At 35.4% G+C, this 24744-nt stretch overlaps 1 protein-coding gene across 1 annotated transcript in view; it reads left to right on the forward strand.

Moving 5' to 3' along the window:
* The window catches only part of CACNA2D1 (calcium voltage-gated channel auxiliary subunit alpha2delta 1), a 380220-nt gene extending 372340 nt beyond the window's left edge, over positions 1-7880 (forward strand). Inside the window, exon 38 of the mRNA XM_028158049.2 lies at positions 3805-7880. Within this exon, the coding sequence (XP_028013850.2) occupies positions 3805-3921 (117 nt within the window). The 3' untranslated portion in view covers positions 3922-7880. The remainder of the gene's footprint in view (positions 1-3804) is intronic.
* The last annotated feature ends 16864 nt before the right edge of the window (positions 7881-24744 follow it).

Genomic DNA, 24744 nt, shown 5'->3' on the forward strand with positions numbered 1-24744 from the left:
TTGACAGGGTCAACTGATATGATGGCTTTGGGTTATAAAAAACAGTAACACATGAACAAGGGAGGAGAACACCATTCCTTATTCTTAGTGTCAGCTAGGTGGCATGTTATGGCAGCTTTCCTTTGTGATGTAACAGTATCGTGGAGAAAATCAGAGGCAACAAGAATGTGTTCAGTTGAAGATAGCAACTTGGCATCCTGGTGAAGCCAGTGCAGTCCCAGCCGGGTATAACAAACTAGGTCTGTCATGATGCTTGCATTAAAGATGAGAGGGCCCTTTACTTTATCCAGTTCAGCAAAGAAATATTTTTGTTCTTTGGAAAGCTGCTCAGCTTAGTTCCAAATTTCTGTTTGGTAAAACTCTAAACAAAGACAGTATTGAAGGAACATTCCTCAACATAATAATAGTCATACATGACAAGTCCACAGCTAATAACATCATATTCAATGGTAAAAAGCTAAAAGCTTTTCCTCTAAGATCTGGAATAAGACAGAGATGCCTACTCTTACCACTATTATTCAAGATAGTACTGGAAGTTCTAGACAGAACAATTCAGCAATAAAAAGAAATAAAAGACATCCAACTTGGAAAGGAAGAAGTAAAACTGTCTTTATTTGCATATGACATGGTCTTATATATAGAAAGCCCTAAAACTCACTACAAAAATGATAGAATGTATAAGGTTAATAAAAGTGCAAGATACAAAGTCAATATACAAAAATCAGTTGCATTTCTAAACAGTAATATTGAACTATCAGAGAAATTTAGAAACTAATTCCATTTACAATTGCACCAAAATGAATACAATACCCAAGAATAAATTTCACCATGAAGGTGAAAGACCTGTATACTGAAAAAAAAAAAATTACAATATGTACAACATAAAACACAAAAATCTCAAATAGCCAAAGCAATCTTAAGACAGAATAAAAGAGAAGGCATCACACTTCATGATTTCAAACTGTATGACACAACTACAGTAATCAAAACAGTCTAATACTATCATAAAAAAGACACATAAAACAATGGAACGGAATAGGGAGCCACAAATCCATGCATATATGTTGAACTAATTTATGTCAAAGGAGCAAAGAACATACACTGGGAAATGGGTTAGTTTCTTTAACAAATCGTGCTGGGAAAGCTGAACAGCCACATGCAAAGAATGAAACTGGACCACTATTGCATACTACGCACAAATAAATCAACTCAAATAAGCAAATGGGACTTCAAAGATTCTGTACAGCAAAGAAAACAAAACAACATATTAAAACTCAATCTACTGAATGAGAGGGAATATTTACAAATCATATATCTGATAAGGGGCCAGTACCCAAAATATAGAAAGAACTCATAAAACTCAGTATCAAAAAATAAATAATACAATTTAAAAATGGGCAGAGGATCTGAATACACATATTTTCAAAGAAGACATACAGGTAGGCACCAGGCATATGAAAAGAGGCTCAAACATCACTAATTATGAGTGACATGCAAATCAAAACTACAGTGAAAATCAACTCATATCTATTAGAATGGCTATTGTAAAAAAGACAAAGAGAAAATAAATTATGGCAAGTTTGTGGAGAAAAGAGAAGCCTTATACATTTTGGTGAATGTAAATTGGTGCAGCCACTATGGAAAACAGTATGGAGGTTCCTTAAATTTTTAAAAAATAGAGCTATGGTATTATCCAGAAATTCTACTTCTGGATATTTATCCAAAGAAAATGAAAACACTAACTGGAAAATATATATACACTCCTGTGTTCAGTGCATCATTATTTATAGTAGCCAAGGTATAGAAACAACCTAAAAGTTTATATAAATACTGGACTTTTATTCAGTCATTTAAAAAAAATCAAATCTTGTCATTTGCAAAAAATATGGATGGACCTTGCGGTATTATGCTACATAAGTGAAATAGACCAGGCAGAGAAAGACAAATACTGCATGGTATCACTTATGATATATATGGAATCTTAAAAAAAAAATCAATAAACAAATTCCAAACTCAAAAACAAAATTGCTGCCCAGGGCTGAGGTGAATGGGGAGAGGTTGATAAAAGTGTAAGGCCTGAGGATCTAATAAAACATGGTGACTATAATTGATGACTATGTTGGTAACACTGTAAAATTGAAATTTGCTAAGGGAGTAGACATTAAATATTCTCACCAAAGGAAAATAAATTAGTATGTGAGGTGATGGATGTGTTAATTATCTTGATAGGGGCAATCCTTTCATAATCAAGTTACCACAATGTACACTTTAAATATCTTGCCATTTTATTTGTCAATTATAATTCAATAGAGCTGAATTTTTTTGGAAAAACAACATTTATTGTTTTTATTTAAAACAATAAAAATATGAGTAATTAACCAATGGGTGAAATTTAAAGCTACAGGGCTGGATTAGAACACCTAGGAAGAAAGTATAAATAAAAAAGAAAATACGAGTGAGAAATAACCCCTGGAATAATCGAACATGGAAAGATCCTGAAGAGAAAAGCTGAAAGGTTAAGATGAACCACAAACAAGTGTGGAGGAAAGATGCATGAGAAAATATTTCAAGGAGAGAATATTTGTTGTACTTTGTCAAATGCTCCTGAAAAGTCAAAAAGGATGAGGACTGAGAATTGATCATTTTTTAACGATCTCTTTAGATTTAGGGCCTATCTTTTAAAAGTGAAATTTCCCTTAATAGATTATTCTTCCTCAAAAATTCTGTTAAACAGACAAACAAAAGAGTTCTGCCTCACAATACAATTCAAGAAAGAAATTGTATTTATTTATTGGGTAGCAATCACTGTATTAAACCCTAGTGAGCAAAGAGTCAATGTTCTATTCTCTGGGAGTTCAGAGTCTTTGTGTAAATATTCTGAATAGAATATTTAATTAATTACCTTTGTACTCACATACTTACATAACATTATTTTTATTATTGGAAGATCAACCTTGGATTAGTAAATTCTTAAATGATGTTTAGAAAAATAATTAGATATGAGGGTTTTCTATTAAATTCAACATATTAAAAGGAATTAAAGGATATAGAAAATGTTACAGAATACAGAACCTTGGAATAAAAGATAAATAATAATTTTGCATTTGTAGGGAACGTAATGAACCACAACTAGACATTGGGTAATCCAAATGAGTATATGCATTACCTACATTCATGGTTTTCTAAACAAAACTTGATAGCTTAGCTCCTTGTTTAGGATATATGTTTCAGAGTGTCCTTTCATTTATGGTTCAAGTAAGTTCTTTTTATTTTAATTCTTGATGGAGGTCCAGATGCTACATGTGCAGTATGGGATGTTCACCTTTGAAACTAGATGTAAGGGATATGGAAAATAGAAGTTCACTTCTCAAATTTATTTATTTTACCAGTCCCAAAATTTGCCTAATTGAGCATAATCACTAAAAACATAATTCATGGGAATTGTAAAACATGCTGTTAAATTTTATTTTTATTTCTTGTATTTATAAATATATGGGAACACTTAATCCTATGAAAGTTTTTTTTAATTTAGAAATTGGTACATAATTCAAAATAGCATTCACTATTAAAATATTTTCTTTCATTATCATCAGAATCTACAATAAAATTATAAAGCATTCTAAATGGTACTAGGGAAATTTCTTTATCCTAAATCATTAAACAATAAAATCTGGGAGAATGTAATTTATTTAGACTCAAAGAAATTTTATAAGGTGAGTTCAGAAGTGGACTAAACCCAGGTGCTCTAAAAGATGTCTTACTAAATATTTTTCAGGATTTTTTTTTTCCTATTCTTTCCAACAGGAGGATTATACCGACTGTGGTGGTGCCTCTGGATTAAATGCCTCCCTGTGGTCCATCATTGGAATCCAGTTTGTACTTCTTTGGCTTTTATCTGGCATCAGACTCTGCCAGTTATGACCTTCCAAAAACAAATCTGCATAATTAAACTCCAGACCCTGCCAAAACATGAGTCCTCAACTGCATTAACATAGGGTCAACCTCGGATCAGCAGAACATTAGCTGGGCCCATAACATGGCATAAGTCAAAGGCACAGACTCATAACGCACCCACTGGCTGCATGTCAGGGTGCCAGATCCTGAAACTTGTCTGAATGTTGCATCATCCATGTATAACATCAAAGCAAAATTCTGTACGTGCTTTCCTGGAAAATTTGAAAGTTTGTTGTTGCATTGTTGGTGATTACTTGTAAAAGGGCTCCCCACACAACGGTTTATGACTCATACAAATTGTCTTGATTTTGAGCTGGAATTTGACTTTCTTCAATCCTTGTTCTTTTACCAAGAAAACCTCTAGGGGGAAAAAAAAAAAAGGGTTGTTTTTTTGCCTTTACTTATTCTTCTGTTGACCATTATTTCCTGCTTTGAGTAGTTATTATTGAAATATGTATATATAGAGAGAATTAATATTGATGTAATCTGTTGAAATAGAAATAATGGCTAATTTTCTATAAAAAAAATTTGCCATGAATAAAATGCCTTATGAAGAATGGCTTCTCTGCCAAAAATGTAACACAGATGATGACTAATTAAGTTTTGGTGGGGTAATAAATTGGTTGTTTGAAAATAATAACTAAGAAATTATTATACTAAAGGTGCTTGAGGGTAAAATTTGAATATGCGACGTATTTCCTCATAAATGTAAGCCCTTACTAATTGCTTCAGTGTACTGTTCCTTTGTTCACAGTAGAGTTATGTAGTGCTACCCAGATATTTCAAAGTGCTCTAAGAAAAGCTTGTTGGGGGGAGGGGAAGATGTTTTTTCTTGTGATAAATGAACTTTGGTTACCAAGGGTATTTTGCATGATGCTGCTGCTATTTTAACTTTGTTTGTTTTTCTCTTAACTGTATAGTCCATTGAACAGTTAACTGAGTGACATTACTGTTATGTAAGAATCTGAACCTTGCAGTGTAATGCACCTGAGTCATCTTTAAAAACATTGTTAAACTACTCTGAATATACTGTGCAATGAAAATGCTGAATGACTGGGTTAGATAAATGGTGAAATGGGAATTAACAGATTTTATACAGATTCGTGCTTTTGCCTGAAAACCTATGTACAGATATTTTAAGTACATAAATCAGATTTGACACATTTATTTTTTGAAAAGTACATATATGTTCTCAATGGAGATTCATCCTAGGTTTCCTCTTTGTTCATTTGAATAGTGGCACCTACAATCCAAAATTTCTGCTGCTGTTGCTGCTGCTTTGTCCCTCCATTTTCAATGGTCTGATCACTTGACCAAAATTTCCCATGCAGAGTGATGAGGGTTTTACAATAATCTGAACAAATAGGAAACCTTGAATCTATATGTATGCACATGAATACTTGATTATGGATAATCAAAATTGTTTTATACAGCCTCATTGGTGAAATCGTTAGCGTAGTAAATCAAATATTTCATTATAGATGAATATGGAAGCCGAATATTACTTATACTTTTAAAAGTTATTTTCAGGAGTAAACAGTATTTGAAGAAAGGGTGAAAACTGAATGTGTAACTCTAGTTGTAGTAATTCTGCTGAAGGTTGGAAGTATACAGATATTTTTTATGGTAAAATGCATTTGTTCTTATTTGAACATGCCAAATATTGGTGTGTGTATATGCTGGAAATTTTCTTATATATCCTTTTAAAGTCAAAATCTTATTAACATTATCCAGCATGCTTTAATATGCTCTACATAGCAAAGATATAACAAATTCTTTAGCATAGCTTAAAGAGTATATTTGTTTTGTCTTTAGCTTTGCATACATTTGTAATCTCCTCCTACCACCAATATACCCTAGGTACTATTTGTGTACATTTCCTTATTTAAAATATTTTTTTATTTAAAAATGGGGGGATTGGGAAATGGATTCACTTTGCCAACTATTGTTCTAAGAGTTAACATCAGTTACCATTTCTAATGCATTGTGATTTTGTAGTCTCATTTGTAACTGGTATTGACATTTTAGAAAACACCAAAGTGTTTAAAAACAAAAAGTGGAATTTCTCACTCTAGAAATGTTTAAATCATGTTGTTTGTTAATTAAATATTTAAAACTTATTGTTAACTTTTGCTAGACTATTTTAAATCAAGAAAGTGTTGGGAGGGGATATCAAAATATAAAACTGTTAGTTTGTGTATATAAGCAACACATTAAAACAATGGAATTGCTTCCAGCATACAACAGACTACCTTAAAATTATCTTTAAAATCTATTAAATATATTTTCATGACTAATGTCACTGAAATAGTATGTATTCATTGACTACATTATTTGTTGTATTAATGACAGTTAAACGTGGCAACTCTTGGCAGGGTCCTATTTGATTTCATTTGCCATCAAAATATATTTAATGCATGAGTCTTGCTATGATCCTTTATTTTCTGCTGTACAAGATAATATTATGACAGCCACATACATGATTATAAATTGGGTAAGAATGTGCTCTGACTAAAAATTGTTCTGAATCCTAATACTTGTCTTTATGCCTTTTGCATACATACTTTTCTGTAAGACAGTAACACTCATCCCGTCAATTTTTTATCTTTAATTTTGGATTTTTCTCTGAGTTCTAATTGTTGTCAAAAACTTAAATTATAGCCTATTATATATATTGAGTTTCAAAGACTGAACAGTACAAGAGATCAAGAAAAAAGCTTTCAAACTCTTCATTTGTGCTATACTCATTCAGCTTAATGTCGTTTGTCATTAAAACAAATTCAAATAACTCTTGCATTGGTGTTGAGTAACAGGAATAAATTTTGCATTAATGGTTTTCTTCATTTGAACAACCAGCATTACTGCCAAACACCAATCGTGGTCCATATTTGTAACAGGTTTTTAATATGACATAGTTAGCAAGTTTGATTGAAGAGATTTTGAGGTCCTGGACCTGTAAGATTTTAGTATGATCTTTTTTCATGTTTCTAATGCTTGAAGCATTATTGCTTAACTTGGAAACAAAAACATAAAAAAACGGAACAGTGTTGCTGCCATTTGTAAGTTTTCTTATAATATTCCTTTTATTAACTTTAAAACTGGCCTTACTGGATTCAAATAGGCAGTATCCTTTTTAAGTGACCTTTCCAACCCAAGTGTTACTTGCTTATTTGATGCTCTCTTGTATTTTCCATCTCATTTAAATCTTCCTCTCCACCAAAGCTGAAATTCTATGTCTTAATTTAAAACTCTAAACTATTCCATTGATCATGTTAGTTGACATTAAAATGTCTAGAGATACAGAGTTTGATCCAGTGAAACAAATGTAGTGACTTTATTTTTTAAAAAAGTGTAGAATAGAATGATGATTTCACTTGCCCACAATTTCAAATACCTTATTGTTATCGGAATGTTGTTTTCCTCAAAGCAGAATGTTAATATTGCTAATAATCCATGTGCATTTGTGTAAAGAGCAAATCAATATAACTAATGTATCAAGTGTTGGAAAAAATCCAGAATTTCAAAAACTTAGACAACCCTTACCAATAGTTTCATGTACTTTGTTTATATAGCTCACATAATTCACTCGGAGAAATTCCTCTGAGACTAATGGGATACTGTCTTGTATAGATGCCAATTGAGTTTACAGTGTGACCTGACAAAGCTCTCTTTTTTGTTGTGCTGTATGATTGTTGGATCATGCTTTTTAGGATGTTTTTATTAAAATGCTCAGTGTGCATCCATGCAAAAGGCCAAGTGGCTTTGTGAACAAAAGATCTTTTCTCCCATTTATTATGTTCTCTTGACACTTTTGTGGAAATTAAGTAGCCTGATAAAAACATTTTGTAAAAATTTGTATAATACTGTTATAAAAATATTTATAATCCCAGAAAATGTTGTGTTAAATCTTGTGCAAAAACAGTATATTCAGAATAAAAGTTTATCATTTAAAGTCACAACAGTTTGGATTATTTAATTACTTAGAATCCAGTTGAAAGAGACAGTGGTTTCTATCATAAATATATTTTAAGAAAGCCACCTTCCTGTGGAGATAATTCTGGATTTTGGAAGCAAAAGCTGAGATTGCAAAGTACTTCTACAATTACAAACCTCAACTCACAAATAAACAAATGTACTTGCAACTCCTTCACGTAACTCTGACCCTTCTCACGTGTACTTTTGCCATCAAGGCATTTAGAAACTTACTAAATCAGACTTCTGATTTCTATAGTAAAACAAACAAACAAAACAAAACACAAAAAATTCTAGGCAAAAATTTTTTTGAATGAAACTTGTTAAAATATCTGAACTATGCATACCTTTTATTACATCTAATATTTAAATATTTCTGCTAGCTATTTTATGCCAGCTAAGACAATGAAGTTTATAAAGAGTTGTTTTTGTTTTAAAAACACACACACACACACACAAAAACATTAGGTTCCTTTTACATTGATACCAGCTTACCATCTGCCACCCTGTGTTCATTTAATAATCAAATGAGAAGCCTGATTTTGTGTGGAACCCGGTATAATGTAAGCCACTTTTCTTTCTGGGGATTTCCATGAGAGAGCAAAAAATACCTACATGTGAGAGGAATATGGTATGTAGGTACCCAAGTTAGTGCTTACTAGAAAATTTGACTCTTAGTTTCCGATCAAGGCATTTTAACAGGAAAACCCCTACCTCAAAGTGTAAGGTAGATAACATTTGTTTTTTGAACATCTGGCTCCATTCTGTACCAATGTATCTCCTCCATCAATCCTCTCCCCTCATTTCCTCTATCAATCATCTTGGTGCCACCCCCGTCTCTTCCCTGGGGACCTCGTTTCGTCAGTTCTTTCTTAAGCATGTCCAGTCCTCCCTTTCTGCAGGCTCACTTCCCTCTGCCTGCAAACACATTCAGGACACCTCTTTTTAAAACAGCAAAATCAAACATCCACCGCTGCCCATTAGCCCTATTACTTACTAGTTATACACCTAGAATTAAAATACTCCTTTGTATAGCTACAGACACATTTTGGTAGTCTCTCTGCAATGTACTCAACTAAGCCTTAGAATTTTAGGTTGGAAAGTCATATAGTTATCTCTGACCTTTAGTTTGGACTACCACTGAAAACGTTTAGTGCCTGGCATAAGGTACTAATAAAGTCAACATCTTGGGCATCTCTTGATTCTTAAATTATTTGCTTCTTAAAGTGGAGCTATTCATAGAGCACCTCTACAATTTTCCACAAATTGGTATACAATCAACAATACCATTTATTTAATATTTTCTATTTAAATTGACTAACATTTTTAAAAATAATATATTTAAGAGAGAAATTTAACATAACTCAACCAAAGAACTTATATGCATATTTGCATAACCCAAGCACACAGATAACAGTGGGGTAAAGGCCTAGAGAAGGGATGGGAGTGGGGAGGTGGGAAGGTCAATGGAAAAAAAAAAAGGACATCTATAAAACTTTAAACAATAGAGATAAATTTTAAAAAGTAAAAAAAATAATGACATTATTGCCATAATTGAAAAACCAATATAATTTGCCATAATTAGTAGGAATGTCACATTAAAATAGTTTTTTGCATCCTAATGAAATCAATAAAACCACTCAGCATATGCCAGTGTCAAATGTACTATATTTAACATAACTTCTTCAACATATTTACTGTAATGATAGATTAGGCAGTTTTTGTATTTCTGATATTAAAAACTAATGTTTTAAATGTAAACCTGGACTCAAACTTCTTACTAAATTGTAATAATTAATACCTTAAAATAGATTTGTCAAAATGCATACTCATTTTTTTCCAAAATGTTGTTTCCCTAGGTGCACAATTTTTTTTAAAAAAAAGCTTTACTGTAATCACAATAGTCTTAGTATCTCAGGACTCTAATATGCCTTTAAAGATTACTTATAACACTTCCACTGATATAAGGACAATGTGTAATGAAGCTAGGTTGGAGTAAGATTGCCAATTTCCTGTACTAGGAAGGACTGCTCTTTTCCAGATATTCTTTTTCTTTGATTGTTTAGTTTAAGAAAAACTAATCTTTCCTTTGTGAAATTATGGGATAGCTGATAATAGCTATTTTTAAAACATATTTTTTATTATTTTCAGGGAGGAAGGGAGAGAGAGATAGAAACATCAATGATGAGAGAGAATCATTGATCAGCTGCCTCCTGCACACCCCTACTAGGAATTGAGCCTGCAACCTGGGCGTGTGCCCTGGCCAGGAATTGAACCATGACCTCCTGGTTCATGGGTCGAGGCTCAACCACTGAGCCACACTACCTGGGGCTAATAACTATTTTAAACTGCAAAATCGTTAACAAACATGTCAGGTGTCATCACTGGTGCTTCAACCCTCCTTTTATCAATTTTAAAATCATACAGATATGTAAAATTCCTAAATGTTGTAACACTGCTCTAGTCCTCATTATGAAGGCAGTGTAGCCAAGTGGTAACTGCAATCTATTGCTTAGATTTGGACCTGACTTTACCACTTAATAGCTTCAGAACCATGGGCAACCTACCTCATGTCTAAAAGCCTTAGTTTCCTCATCCATAAAACAGAATAGAAGTAACTACATTATAGGGTTGCCATGACAACTAAATGATATAATTAATGTAAAGCACTGAGCATAGGTCCCAGCACTGAGTAAGCACTCAACACTACCATCCATCAGTATTATGAACTGTTATCACAATCATTTCCCTGGTCATCATAATCATTTTTGGCTGGAGCTTTTAAGACCCTAATATTGCACCATCTGTCACTTAATGCAGAGAATATCTCTTTTTAAAATCTATGAAAATGTGGTGTATTTTTTAAAAAGAATGTGTGGACTTTGGAATTAAAATGAACAAACAAACCTGGTTTCATCTGTAGCTTTGATTTTTACTTATGTGACCTTAACAGGAGATTTACTTAATATTGCAGCGTAGCAGTACCTTTAACTGTAAGTTAACATTTCCCTGGCAATATTTGGAACAAATCCTAATGATATAGTACTGGCAGAAAATATGGACTTAATAAATATAGCAACATTTAGTAAAATAAGTACCCAATCTCCTAATAGCCATAGTCCTAGTATTGCCAGAATATCAAAAATGCTTCTAGTAGTCAAATATTTGGTAGATTTATTAATATTTCCATCTCAGTTTAACAAATGGTAATGTTGTAACATATCCTAGAGGGTTTTTATTCTCTAATTTATCATTCATTCCACCTAGTACTACCTCATGTCAAATTGAGAAAACCTAATGGAACACACCAATCTGCATATTCCAGATTACTTCGATCTGTAACTCAAGAATCTACTTCTAAATTTTAAAAATTACTTTAGAATCCTGGAGTTCAGATAACATTATAAAAGGGATCTAGTCGTAAGGATTGGATCAGAATTAAGAATCAGAGTTCTGAGATTAGCAAAAGCAAATCAAACAAAAATTACAGAAAAACTAGCAAATCAGACGGATCACTTTTAAAGTATAAATACTTTTAAAAACTGCAAAAATAGGGTTCAGGATCAAGTTTTAGTTAATATTTGATACTGAGCCATTAAGTTACCGATAGGGGACTTTTATATTTCCCTAAATTCTAGGGTCAGCAGAGCCTCACGAAAGACATCAGGGGGGCTGTCAATTGATAGGAAGCAGGACAAACAACCTAGCCACGAGATATGATGGGAGGTGAGATGAGTGGGAAAGAACAACAAAGTTTGATTTTTAGATGTCAGAAACCCAACGTCCAAGTGTCCACAGGGCCACACTCCTTCCAAAAGCTCTAGGAGAAAATCCTTCCTCGCCTCTTTTAGCTGCTGTGGGCTCCAGGCATTCCTTAGTTTGCAACAGCACCCCTCATCTCTGCCTCTGTCTTTTCCTTCTCTATTATCTCTTTAAAGGACTTAGGGCTGAGAAGACCCTTTATCCAAATAAGTTTACATTCACAGGTTTTAAGGTTTCAGACTCAGCCCTATCTTTTTGGGAGACATAATTCAACCAGCTACACAGAATGCATTTGGCACTGTGGCACGTGTGTGAAGACTGCTTATTGGGCTTATGATGAGTTCACCAATTTCAATCTCCAGCCTTGATTTTTCCATTTTGTCTAGATTTGTATATCCAATTTGATATGTTAGATGGCCAGTTTGTTCCACTGGAGTGTTGAATAGGTGCAGGAGAGGTTATGGTGCAACATCCAGATACCTATGTTCAAGACTGAGGCACTCATTCTCCCATTTTCCAGGAGGGTGGACCGTGGCTCACAGCTAAGTCCCTTCCAGAATTTACCTTGGGGTGAAGGAAGCTGCTCTGTGCCTCCAAGGTGATAGATGGGGAGGTTACAAAAACTTAGAGCACTTGCCTTAACTCAGTCCATCACTGAGGGGTCATCCCTGCTCCAGAGCTTCCCACAAAATGGATTAAGAACTCCGTTACAACTGTCTGACACAACCCTCTTCCTCTGCACAATTCTGCTCCTCTCCTTTCCTCATAGGTATTATTCCTAAGAACACTTTGTGATAAACCACTTCTATACATGTCTCCATTTTAGAGCCTACTTCCCATAGAACCCAACTCTATAGTTGTGTAGGAAAACAACTCTTATTGCAATGGACCCTCTACCATCTCTCAAGTTCCCTCCCTTCCACTAAAATGGTTCCATCCCCCATCCCAACACAGTAACTGGCAGTATCATCCACAGAGCTCTCAAGCCAAAATCTGAGGAATCACTATAATTTATTATCTTTTCCCTTACCAATATCCTATTTGAGCAAGGCCAAGCAATTTGACTTCTAAATTATATTGAATATCTCTATACTTTTTTTCCCCCATTTTCATCACCAAACCTCCTAGTGTGACCCTCATCTCTCCCCTAAACTATTTCCGAGTTAGTAGTATTTTTATTTTGAGCGATGTACTTCACCTTTATTAGCCTCCAGAAAATGAAGAGAACAACAGTATCAATACAAATTTAGTTTCGGCTGCCTGCTGCTTCAAAAGCCAGTACTCGAGAGAGACAAGTGCCAGTGTTAGGAAAAATGGTTTATTCAAGAGCTGGCAGCCTGAGAAGACGGGGGACTCTTGTCTTAACATCTCACTGCAGGCAGAAGTTTTTATAAGGAGGGAAATTCAGTTGAAAAAACTATAGTGATGTGGAAGCTTCCCTTTGCCTGAACAAAGAGATCATGGGGAGAGGGTTTGAAAAGTTCTCTATGTAACAGACCAGTAGAGTCTATTCCGATAAGGACCTTGAAACTGGTCAAGTGTGCACCACCCTGTTTGTCGTCATCCTGGTTTTACATCATCCTGGAATTATGGTTGAAAGTTAGGAAATCTCCTGGAGCTAGAATGCCTGAAGCTCAGAATTTGTGTCTTTTGAAGTTAGTTCCTAGAATTCTTGTACAAACATACTGTTGGGTGTTTTTTTTTTTTATTATTATTATTATTATTATTATTATTATTATTATTATTTATTGTTTGAAGTATTACAAATAGTAGTACATATGTCTCCTTTCTTCCCCCCATTGACTTCCCCCCGGCCTCCCCTGCCTTCCCTCTGTAGTTTGACAGTCTGTTCAATGCTTCTACGAGCTACATATTAGAATCAGCATTTTCAGAAACAATGTCCAAAGAATGGTGGGGTTGCTTACAATGCCAACATAGTACTAGTACCAATATTATAGAATTGTTGTGAACAAATAGGTTAAGAAATATAGAAGAGTTAATAATACTTGGTTTATAGTAAGTTCTACAGTGTCGATCATTATAAAGATCCTGCAATTTAATTAGGTTACCTCTTATGGTGGGAAATGGAAAGTGCATACAACTGAACGAGGATAATTGTCTGTGGACTTCTCCATTGGTTCTCATTGTCCTCACAATCAAACCATAATCTTTTTTGCACATAATTGCATCATATCATTCCCTATGGTGGGATTCCAGGACTTATGTTATTTTAAGATATTCAATACACACATACAATAATGAAGTAAATGTTATATAAAATAATATTTTTTTCTAAATATCACAGTTTTTGTTACTTATCTGAATGGCTCTAATTCAAAAATAAGCAGTCTAGATTCTGCCAAAAGTGCATTCCAGAAGCATATTGTGGGGTGATTATTTCCAGTACATGACCTTACCCCTGTCACGAATCTGCTTACTGGTTAATTTCTTTTAAAATTCACACATACATAGAAAAATACATATTTGACTCTTAATCTCTTCTTGTTCATCCCTTTCCATTCTTAGTGATGACTAAATGGGAAATGATTTCTCAAGTTTCCCTAGCATTGTGGTTAAAATGTGGTGTTCAAAACTATGAGACATGAGCCTCTATGTGTGATCTAATACCAAGCATTTCCCTAGATAAAATGGATATTCATAGAATGAATTAGGTTACTATACATCCTTTAACATGACAATGACAGTTTAACAAGGGTCATAATACATAAACTCAATTTTAAATTTAAAATCATGAATAAGTATATCATTTTTAAGCCATTCTACTATTAACAGCATCAGAGTAATAAGATATGTGAACAAATAAGGTTGTTTCATTTGTTTTAATATAGACATGAGAAAGCATGTGTTAAAGTTTACTAGAACTTAGCCATGTTCATTTCAAAAGCTCATACTTTAAAAGTTAATAAAATGTTATATTCTCTCAATCTAGTTTTTTTTAAAAAGCCAAGCCATATTAATGGTGAAGCTTCCCTTTGCCTGAACAAAAAAAGAGCTGCCAATTCCTGTCATATCCTACTCTGCATTTGGGGTGCAGAAAATGTGAGCCCCTTGGAAATAAGCATGACAATGGTTGCAAAATCTTTATTGAAATGGCATAGATCTTCCATGGCAGGAACATCCTACTAGTATTTAGTTCTGATATAGATCAATGGACAGGAGGCAATTAAAACAATAACCAACTAGAGAGGTTTCAGCCATTCTGTTATTTGGACCCAAAGAACCTTAAATGAAACAATTGAACAAAAGTTAGCCAGGATTCCAGATACATGAGGATACCATTTACTAAGTAACTGATGTCAGAAGAGGGGCTGGATTGGGAAGAGAAATAATGAATTCATTAGACAAGGTTGAGTTTTATGTGCCTATGGGAAAGCAATGTGTAGAGTAGCTATAGAATATAAGTGTGTATCACAGCAGGAAAATCCAGAAGGAAAACTCCAGATTTGCAGTTAATATACAGTATAAATAGCACTTGAAATCATAAGTTTAGATGTGGTAGGCCAAAAAATTAGAAATAAACATGTACTTAGCCTAATGAATCTTTTGATCCCTCATCTCTCTTTTATACCAATTTTATTTATTCAAATTTCTTATAATTGTAGATAGACTAGAGGCTCGGTGCATGAAATTCATGCACAGCGGCGGGGGGAGGGTCAATCAGCCTGGCCTGCAATGACTCCAGTGTTCCATGCCCTGATCTCTGGTCAGAGGCCCTCCCTCCGCGTGGCCGGGCATGGGACGCTGGGCTTGTGTCACCAGGGGCAACCGCCCCTCCCTCCATGCAGCCGGGTGTGGACGTTGGGCTCACAGTCGCCAGGGTGATGCTGCCAGCATGCCCCCTACCACCACTATGGGCAATGCCATCTTTGTCGCAGAGTGACAGTTAATTTGTATATTACTATTTTATTAGATAGGATTTTTAAAGGATATAACAGATGTTTTTAAGAAAGGTATTAATTTGCCTGTGTGTGCCCAAATAATATCTTGCTTCTTGGGTAAGTTTTTTAACAAAACTATGTCTGTTTTAGATCATGTTTAAAATTAAGTCTAATTAAGTAGAAATTTTCTCACTTTCCTATGAAGGAATTGAATGTTTCACACTTAGATGGCAGAGCATGAAAACTAGAATCCAAAAAGGGAAGTAGAAGAGGTGGGGAGAGTGGGTAAAAGAAAGGGAAAAAGGTTCATTTCAATCATTCTTCTATATAGATTTTCTTGCATCTAACAGTTAAATATAATTTCTCCATCTTCTGTACTCACATAGTTGTTAATTTTTTAAATTAATATTGTATATTTATGTATCTGTATCTTCCTGCCCTGATAAATCATACACTTTTTCAAGACAAAGACCAGTTACCTTTGTAATCCCACTGTAATACCAACATTTAAAATTCTGATCTATTTGTCCCATAGATCTAGTAAAAACAAACCTAAAATATATTTTTGATTTGTGTAAAAGGGTGATCTCAAAGCACTTTTTTCTCATATATTTAGGTGTATCTCAATGTAAGAATCAAATCTGATACTGGAAAATAGTATTCTGGCTTAAGGTTATAGAAGTCAGATAATATCTATAGTCTGCCTCACTCTTTTTGAGAATCCACTGAAATAAATGGAATGAATTACAAAGAAGGACAAAAGTATAACATTGCGTAGAACAGGAATAAGGAAATGAACATGACTGACCAATGAGAAAGATCAACACTTTTGCTGAAGAGAGAAGCTGCAACCGAAATACGCTATAACAAAAACAATAGTACATTTTTAGAGAGAAGCTCTAAGAAGCACTCATCTCAGAATCAGAAGGTATGATTAAGTGTGGAAATGGACAGTAGAGCTAAAATTCAGTAAAAGTGTAAGTATGAAATAATTGTTATTAAACAACCATTTACCTTTACTAGTCCTGAACAAACAAATCACAAACACCCACATTCATTCCCAAGCAAATTAACCGATAGTTTTACAGGACCATGTGACTAGTTATGACCAAGGAACTATCAGAGAAAGTGATGAGTCCCTTTTTTGAGCAGATCATTTAACTGTTACAACCACTCCAGATCTCTTTCCATAAATCTCAGACCAGCAACATTGCCATACTGGCTACACCCAGTGTCAGTCTAAGTCCAGAGTGGAGACATGGAACAAAGACTCCAGGCTCTACTGTTGTTAAAGTCATACATTTTTTGGTTTGTTTGTTAACAAAACCTAGTCTACTCTTATTTTGCCTGTTCTCTTAGCCAAAACATTTTGCAGAAAATGGGAAAACCCAACCTTTTAGTGTGGTCATATGTACCCCAGAATTAAGTTCCCATAACTCCAGTATTTGGGGGTCTCTATAAAACAAAGAAAAAGATGAAGGAAAGGAGGAAACAGATTTGATATGAGACACTTTTTAGAATGAAAGAGCTCACCAAATGCCCATCACTTTAAATTTTAAAAGGCTCACACTTAGACATATTTTTAACTAAACTTCAGAATAAAATGGGGAAAATGTATTAAAAACATCTAAAGACATTTTTATTTTAAAGTCACTCAAAAGGCAATGAGAAAGTGAGTGTCATGAGAAGCTGTGTAATGTAGTTATGTAAGTCCGGAGGCAGGTACTACAATATGCTAACCATGTGCTTTGGACAATTTATTTAACTTGTGCCTCAGTTACTTCAGCTAGAAAATGAAGATTATAATAGTTTCCTTTGTGGTTATTAAGACCTTACAGTATTCAGAACAGTACCTAGACCTAAATCTAGGTTGTTAAGGAACTATGGCTAAAATAATTTTTAGAGTTACCAAGAACAATCCTGAATGTGAGAAGTCTATAAGGCAAAGAACTCAATTTATTATATGCTTTAAATGACTGCAGTTACAAAATGAACACAATTAAAGGTGTCCATTTTTCTTCCTAATTGAAATTTGTTTTTAGTTCCTGAATCCCAATTTGTAGTTTGCAGTAGAAATCTGGCCAAAGAAACAACCTAACATTACATCTTTAAGAACTAGAAAAAGAAAAACAAATGTAGCCCAAAGTCAGCAGATACTTAGGGTGTTAAAAAGGGCCTCCTGGGACTCTTGCCTTCTCTTGCTTCTCTTGTTGACAGAAGAAATGAGTGGGAACAGGAAGTACCTAGGAGTGCAATTCTGCTCCAAGTGGTGCTCTCTCTCCTTGGTAGCGTCCCATCTGGCCTAAGATATTGGCCACTGTCTTCAATAAACAATTGTGTTACCAGAGGGAATAATGTATTGCCTCTGCTTTCATAAAAATGTAGCATTTGTTCTGAAGTGAAGTTTGGCAGTTCTCCTGTCGATTTGGATTCCACCTTAGTCTTTGTTGCATGTACCTGATTCTCTGAACTCAGCTGTCTCCCATACAGCCTGCACTATCCTTCCAGAGCCTCAGCTACATACATGGTCCCTTTCCCCTAATTCCACTGTGAACCTTTAGCAGGTCACTGGATCTATAATCTCAACCGCATCCAAATCAGAAATGTCCTGATCTTCTCCATGATGGTGACAGCCAAGGATCTCTATTTCCACTAAGTTGCAACTTGGTTTTTGCATATGGGACACATCCTAAAGGATATGTAAATAAAGAGTGTGGCTGCAGTGTGAAGATTCTAACTAGATATAGAGATGAAAGAAATTAGAGTGCTCTATCACAGAATCACTGGAGTATATGGGATAAAAAGATGAGTTTCCATAAAAATAAAATTAGACTAACCTACACTTTAAGCATTTCTGTTGAGAAAAAACATTCATTTTAGACCCATCTTTTTCAAAGATCTCTATCCCATTGCTCAATTACATATGAAGGTAAAATTTTACTGTCCAGTATTTAGACAACTGACATACCCAGTAGTTGAATGAGAGCAAGAGCTCAGTCCTTAAATGTGATCCGATACATGGAGAATGTAATCTCAGGCTCTGCTTTTAGTTTTCAAGTCTGTGTGTGTCTGGGATTCACATATAATGTCAACATAGTTTCCATTGGTTAAAAAATAGTTTAATATTTTATAATTTTTAAATTTTAGTCTAACTGTATTCGATAATAAAATATTGAAAAATACATTTGCTATTAGTTGTTGCAGGCCAAATATAGGATATCTCTTTAAGTCTTTAGTGACTGAAGTACTAACTGTATAATGCGATGTGCATGTCTAATACAGTACCTTAATATACAGAAATGTGATATTTTAGGAATGGCTTTTTTTAATCCCCTGTATGTGGATTGATTAGCTTTACTTCCTAGATTATTCCTAAAATATAAAATTTCAATTATCAATGACAATTTTTTAAAAAGACCTTGATGATTTAAAGAGAAAAAAATAATGTTATGACATATGAAACATTACTAAGTGGTGCTTTAAGTCACATTTTTGCTATTTTATTTGAAGATCCTTCCAGTCTTAGAGTGTGAAAAAGAATTTGTATTTGTAATTTGTTTTGAAGCATAGTTGTGGAGACATATATGAAAGAAAAATTATTTCTTTGAAAAAATTAAGACATCATAATTTCTCATTATCTGATCATGCTTTCTTATAATACCTAAATTCAAGGACATGTGGAATGAAATGCGATCGAGAGTCTATATACATTACATATTATATTACCAATGTCTAGTTTCAATAAAAACTTCATCCAGCTTCTGTGCCATGTGGTATATGAGTTAAACTCACTTTAATTGACTCCAGCTGTTACTTACTACGTGGAATAATAAATCATGATCTTTTCAGCATTGTCTAAAAGGAGATATGTGTACAAAGGGAGAAAAATGTGTAAAAATATAAATAATCACCAATCTATATTTATTGAGTGTACCAAGCCCAAATGTAGGGAAAGAGGGAGATTCTAGAATATGGCAAAGTAAATAATAAAATAAGTTAAAGACATTCAGTCATAATGCAAAGAACAGATGTCTAGAAGTCAGTACACCTGGTTTCAGGCCCTGGCTTTGCCACTAACTACCCATGTGAGTGATTAAAGTGTGAATTATGCTTGCTTCTTCCAACCCAGGTAAGGGAAAGAGAGAGGGAATAATTTGCCAAATTTGAATAGGCTGATAGGTGAGGCAGGGCGATAATAGAACATCTACCAGAGAGATCCTACAGAGAACCCTGGCCAAAGAAAATTGATATACCCAAGCTAATTTAGGCCACAATCACCCATGGGTGTCCGTGTAGTGATAGAATGTCAGCCAAAAAGAGAAGAGAAGCAGATTGTATTTTATAGCCAAATAAGATCAGTGGTTCTCAAACTGACTGCACAGTTGTGGGACCCACCTCAGACTCATGAAATCAGGTATCTAGGGTTGAAATGCAGACATGTATGGTTGAAATACAGACATGTAAAAATATTTATAGCTCCCTGGATAATTTTAATGTGTTGTCAAGGTTGATAACTAGTGGGTTACATGAAAGTTTTGCCCTTGAAGTGGCAGGTCACAAGCCATTGGACTGGGGCTCAGTCCCCTCAGGGAAGCAGAGCCCCAGCACTGGGAACATAATATGAAGGGTGGGGAGAGCTATTACTCCAAAATTAAGATGAGTGACCGGCGGAACCAAGTGGAGAGTGGCTCACAAATATAGCTGGTAACACATTTAAGATGATTACACTTAGCCCTTAGTACTAAAGAAAGACCAGAGAGTAGTGGGAACAGATGATGAGAGTAGCTTCAGAACCTCAATCAGCATCTGAAATTGGTTAGGAGAAAGATAGCAAATCAAATGATGTTTGATAAAACCAGGGAATAAGCAAAAGGCAGATGCTACTTCTGCTTTGGTTACCTCATCAGCAAAAATGAGTTTGAAAAATCATTCCTTGGAATACTTTGTGCCCACATCAGTCATCTGCTCCACTTCAGAGCCTTCTCCCAAGGCATTCCTCTCACAGTTATACTCTCTTGTCTTCAGTACTTCAAAATTTAGCAATACACCTCTTTCACAAAAAATTGCAAAACTACCTACTAAAGTTATTATGACACTTCAGCACAAGAGTGATTTTGAATGGTACTATGTAAGTAATACAATGAGAAAGAAAAAAGAATTGTGCTTTAAAATTGGAAAGAAGAGTAAAATTATATTTTTTTGATGAAATAGTACTATCTAAACCCTAGAGAATATTATAAACACTAAGTTACATAGTAAAGTGGTAGATGCAAGACTAATACACAATATTAGGTGTCTGCCTATATGCAAACAATAAATTAAAAAATAGGAATAAAAATATTAATACTTAGCCCTGGCTGGTTGCTCATTGGTTAGAGTATCGACCTGCAAACGGCAGGGTTGCAGGTTTGATTCCAGGTCAAGGGCACGTACATAGATTACAGATTACCCGATCCTGGAGGGGGCACGTGCAGGAGGCAACTAATTGATGTTTCTCTCTCTCTCCCCCCTTCTCTTTCTTTTTCACTCTCTCTAAAAATCAATGGAAAAAATATCCTCAGATGAGGATGAATGAAAAAAGATTAGTAGAAAGTATGGAAAAATAAATAAATGCTACTAAGAAACTTTTAAATGAATAAATGGAAAAAATATTCTTTGAGCTTTGGTAGAAATCCTATCTAATAAAAGAGTAATATGCAAATTAACCATCACTCCACTACACCCACCAGCCCACCAGCCAATCAGGAGTGAGTATGCAAATTAACCCCAACCAAGATGGCTGCAGCCACAGAGCAAGCAGGAGGGAGCCTTGGGTTTCCCTAATGATGGAGGAAGCCAAGCTTTCCACACACCCTGGCAGGCCCAGGCCTCTACTCAAGGGTACAAAGTTTCAATTATAGAAGGTAAATAAATTCCAACAGAAATGGCTGCAGCCACGGAGCGAGCAGGAGGCTTGGCTTCGCTCCAGGCTACAAAGTTTCAATGATAGAAGATAAATAAACTCCAGATACCAGGGTCTCCACTTGGGTTGCTGGGGGGCGTGGCTGGCCTGCAAACCACCACAGGCCCCTCACCCAGGCCTCCCCAAGCCCCAAGGGAAACCCCACCCTGATATGGGACACCCTTCAGGGCAAACCAGCTGGTCCCCACCCATGTACCAGGCCTCTATCCTTTCTAATAAAAGAGTAATATGCAGATTGACCATCACTCCAACACACAAGATGGCTGCCCCCATGTGGTCAAAAATCCTGCCCCCATGTGGACACAAGATGGCCACCACAAGATGGCCAGCAGGAGAGGGAAGTTTAAAGAGCCCAGGTCTGCAAGGAAGGGCAGTTGTGGGCAATCAGGCCAGCACGGGAGGGCAGTTGGGAGGGAACAGGCCTGCAAGGGAGGGCAGTTGGGGGCAATCAAGCCTGCAGAGGAGGGCAGTTAGGGGTGACCAGGCCGGCAGAGGAGGGAAGTTGGGGGTTACTGGGCCTGCAGGGAAAGGGAAGTTGGGGGGGACCCAGGCCTGCAGGGGAGAGCAGTTGGGGGGGACCTGGCCTGCAGGGGAGGGAAGTTAGGGGCAAACAGGCTGGCAGGGGAGCAGTTAGGCATCAACCAGGCTGGCAAGGGAGTGGTTAGGGTATGATCAGGCTGGCAGGCAGAAGTGGTTAGGGGCAATCAGGAAGCCAGGCAGGCAAGCAGTTGGGAGCCAGCAGTCCTGGATTGTGAGAGGGATGTCCGACTGCCCGTTTAGGCAGTCGACATCCCCCAAGGGGTCCCAGATTGGAGAGGGTGAAGGCTGGGCTGAGGGACACACCCCCCCATGCACGAATTTTGTGCACCAGGCCTCTAGTTTTATAATAAGGATGTAAGTTACAACTAAATTAATTTTTAATTGACAAAAGAAATACAATAGGAATTTATTTTCAAAATTAAATACCTTAACTTTAAAGTTTATAAGAAAAATAGTATGTATAACAATATTACTTTTTTCATAAGGCAGGTAATAAAAACTTTAACAATAAACATGCTCAAAGTCACTACTCATCTGAGAGATGCAAATCAAAATGACAATGAGGTACCATCTCACACCTGTCAGAATGGCTATCATCAACAAATCAACAAAGGACAAGTGCTGGTGAGGATGCAGAGTAAAAGGAACCCTCTTGCACTGCTGGTGGGAATGCAGTATGGAGTTTCCTCAAAAAATTAAAAATGGAACCCACATCCGACCCAGTAATCTCCCTTCTAGGAATATATCCCAAGAAAACAGAAACACCAATCAAAAAGGATATATGCACCCCTAGCAGCACAATTTACAATAGCTAAGATTTGGAAACAGCCTAGGTGCCCATCAGCAGATGAGTGGATTAGAAAACTCTGGTACATCTACACAATGAAATACTACACTGCTGTAAAAAAAGAAAGAATTCTTACCATGTGTGACAGCATGGATGGAACTGGAGAGCATTATGCTAAGCGAAATAACTCAGTCGGAGAGAGATAAACATCACATGATCTCACTCATTAGTGGAATATAATGAACAACATAAACTGATGAGCAAAAATAGAACCAGAGTAATTGAAGCATCAAACAGACTGTCCAACCTATGAGGGAAGGCGAGGGCTGAGGGACTAAGAGATCAACCAAAGGACTTATACGCATGCATATGAGCATAACCAATTGACACAGACTGGGGGGCGGGGGAGGGAATGTGCTGGGGGTGGGAATGGCTGGGGAAAGGTCAATGGGGGGAAAAGGAGACATATGTAATACTTTAAACAACAAAGAATTTAAATAATATTTTAGTTGTGTAGAAAAGAATACCAAGGAAAAGGACAGACTATGAAAAAATATGGGATTTTTGTCTAGTTAGAAATTATTTTCTGGATGAATATATTGACTAGTAGTGATCCAACCATCGATAAATCACAAATAGAAGTCTGGCTATGTAGTTTGATTCCGGACTTCTCCATTTCCTTTTTAGAAATTCACATATTAAAACTAGGCTTACAATCAGTTTGAAATAGGGGGCATTTATATCATTCATCAGCTTGACTTTCCTTACGAACCCTGACAATAACAGTACACTTTCTTAAAATACAGCATAACACTTGCACTGTTCTGATCTGACCACCATTTTCCATTTTTGACTTTTTATTGAGGCCTCCCTTCCACTGACCAAAGCTTACCCCTACCCTGGCCTTGTTTCTTCCATCCATCAGTTTTTCAAATACTAATACATTTCCTTCCTGTAGATTCTAAGACAAACAGTAATGCTTCAATCCATTCTATTTAACTGCAACTAAAACTACTAAGCACTTTTATATTTGCTGCTATAAAAAATAATCACAGTCCATTGTCCTTACATACCAATTCAACAAACTTTGATGACGTTACTTTTTGTTAGATCTTCATTTCCTTATCACATTATAAAATAATTTTGACATGTTTTATTAGAAAATAATCTGATTTCAGAGTTTTAAAAATTATAAGCCCATGAAGAGTTAACTGTGTGCTATGTGCTATGTGGATTTATTCCATACTTTCAGATATATTATTAATTTATTAAACATTGAATAGTTTATAGTTTCATAATTCACTGGTATTATCTTAGATGTATGGTGTATTCATGAGCTTTGGGGGAAAGACATTAGAATAGCAGTATTTTAAGCCAGAAAATGAAAACACATATATTTTTCTTTTGCTAAAAACATATATCTAGTTGACATTATTTTTTTCTGATGTTCATCCATATGGTTGAGACATAAGTAGCCTTTTAAGACTGATGTGACATGGTACTATATTTTAGTTCAAATTTTCGTTTTGCTGTGAGTGCAAATTGCATTTATCTTAACACAGGAGTGAAGCAAAGCTTAAGCTTCACAAAAAAGTTCTTTTTATATTTTACAGTTTATCTACATCATTATTGATAGTTATAGCAGAGAAAATACATTAAACTTTCCTCTCCTCTAAGGAAACTGGCAGTCCATACTGTTCATTTAGAAAGGATAGATTTTTGTTCACCTGGAGCATAGAATTTGGCTATAGGCCACTGAAACAGTTTGAAAAATGATCTCTAAAACGTTTAAATTAACAAAGCAACTGTGGTGTATGTATTCATTTTTGTTTCAGAAATGGTTCATTTTATACCCTTTGACCACTGTG

This window comes from Eptesicus fuscus, chromosome 14 (assembly GCF_027574615.1).
Source record: "Eptesicus fuscus isolate TK198812 chromosome 14, DD_ASM_mEF_20220401, whole genome shotgun sequence".
NCBI lineage: Eukaryota > Metazoa > Chordata > Mammalia > Chiroptera > Vespertilionidae > Eptesicus > Eptesicus fuscus.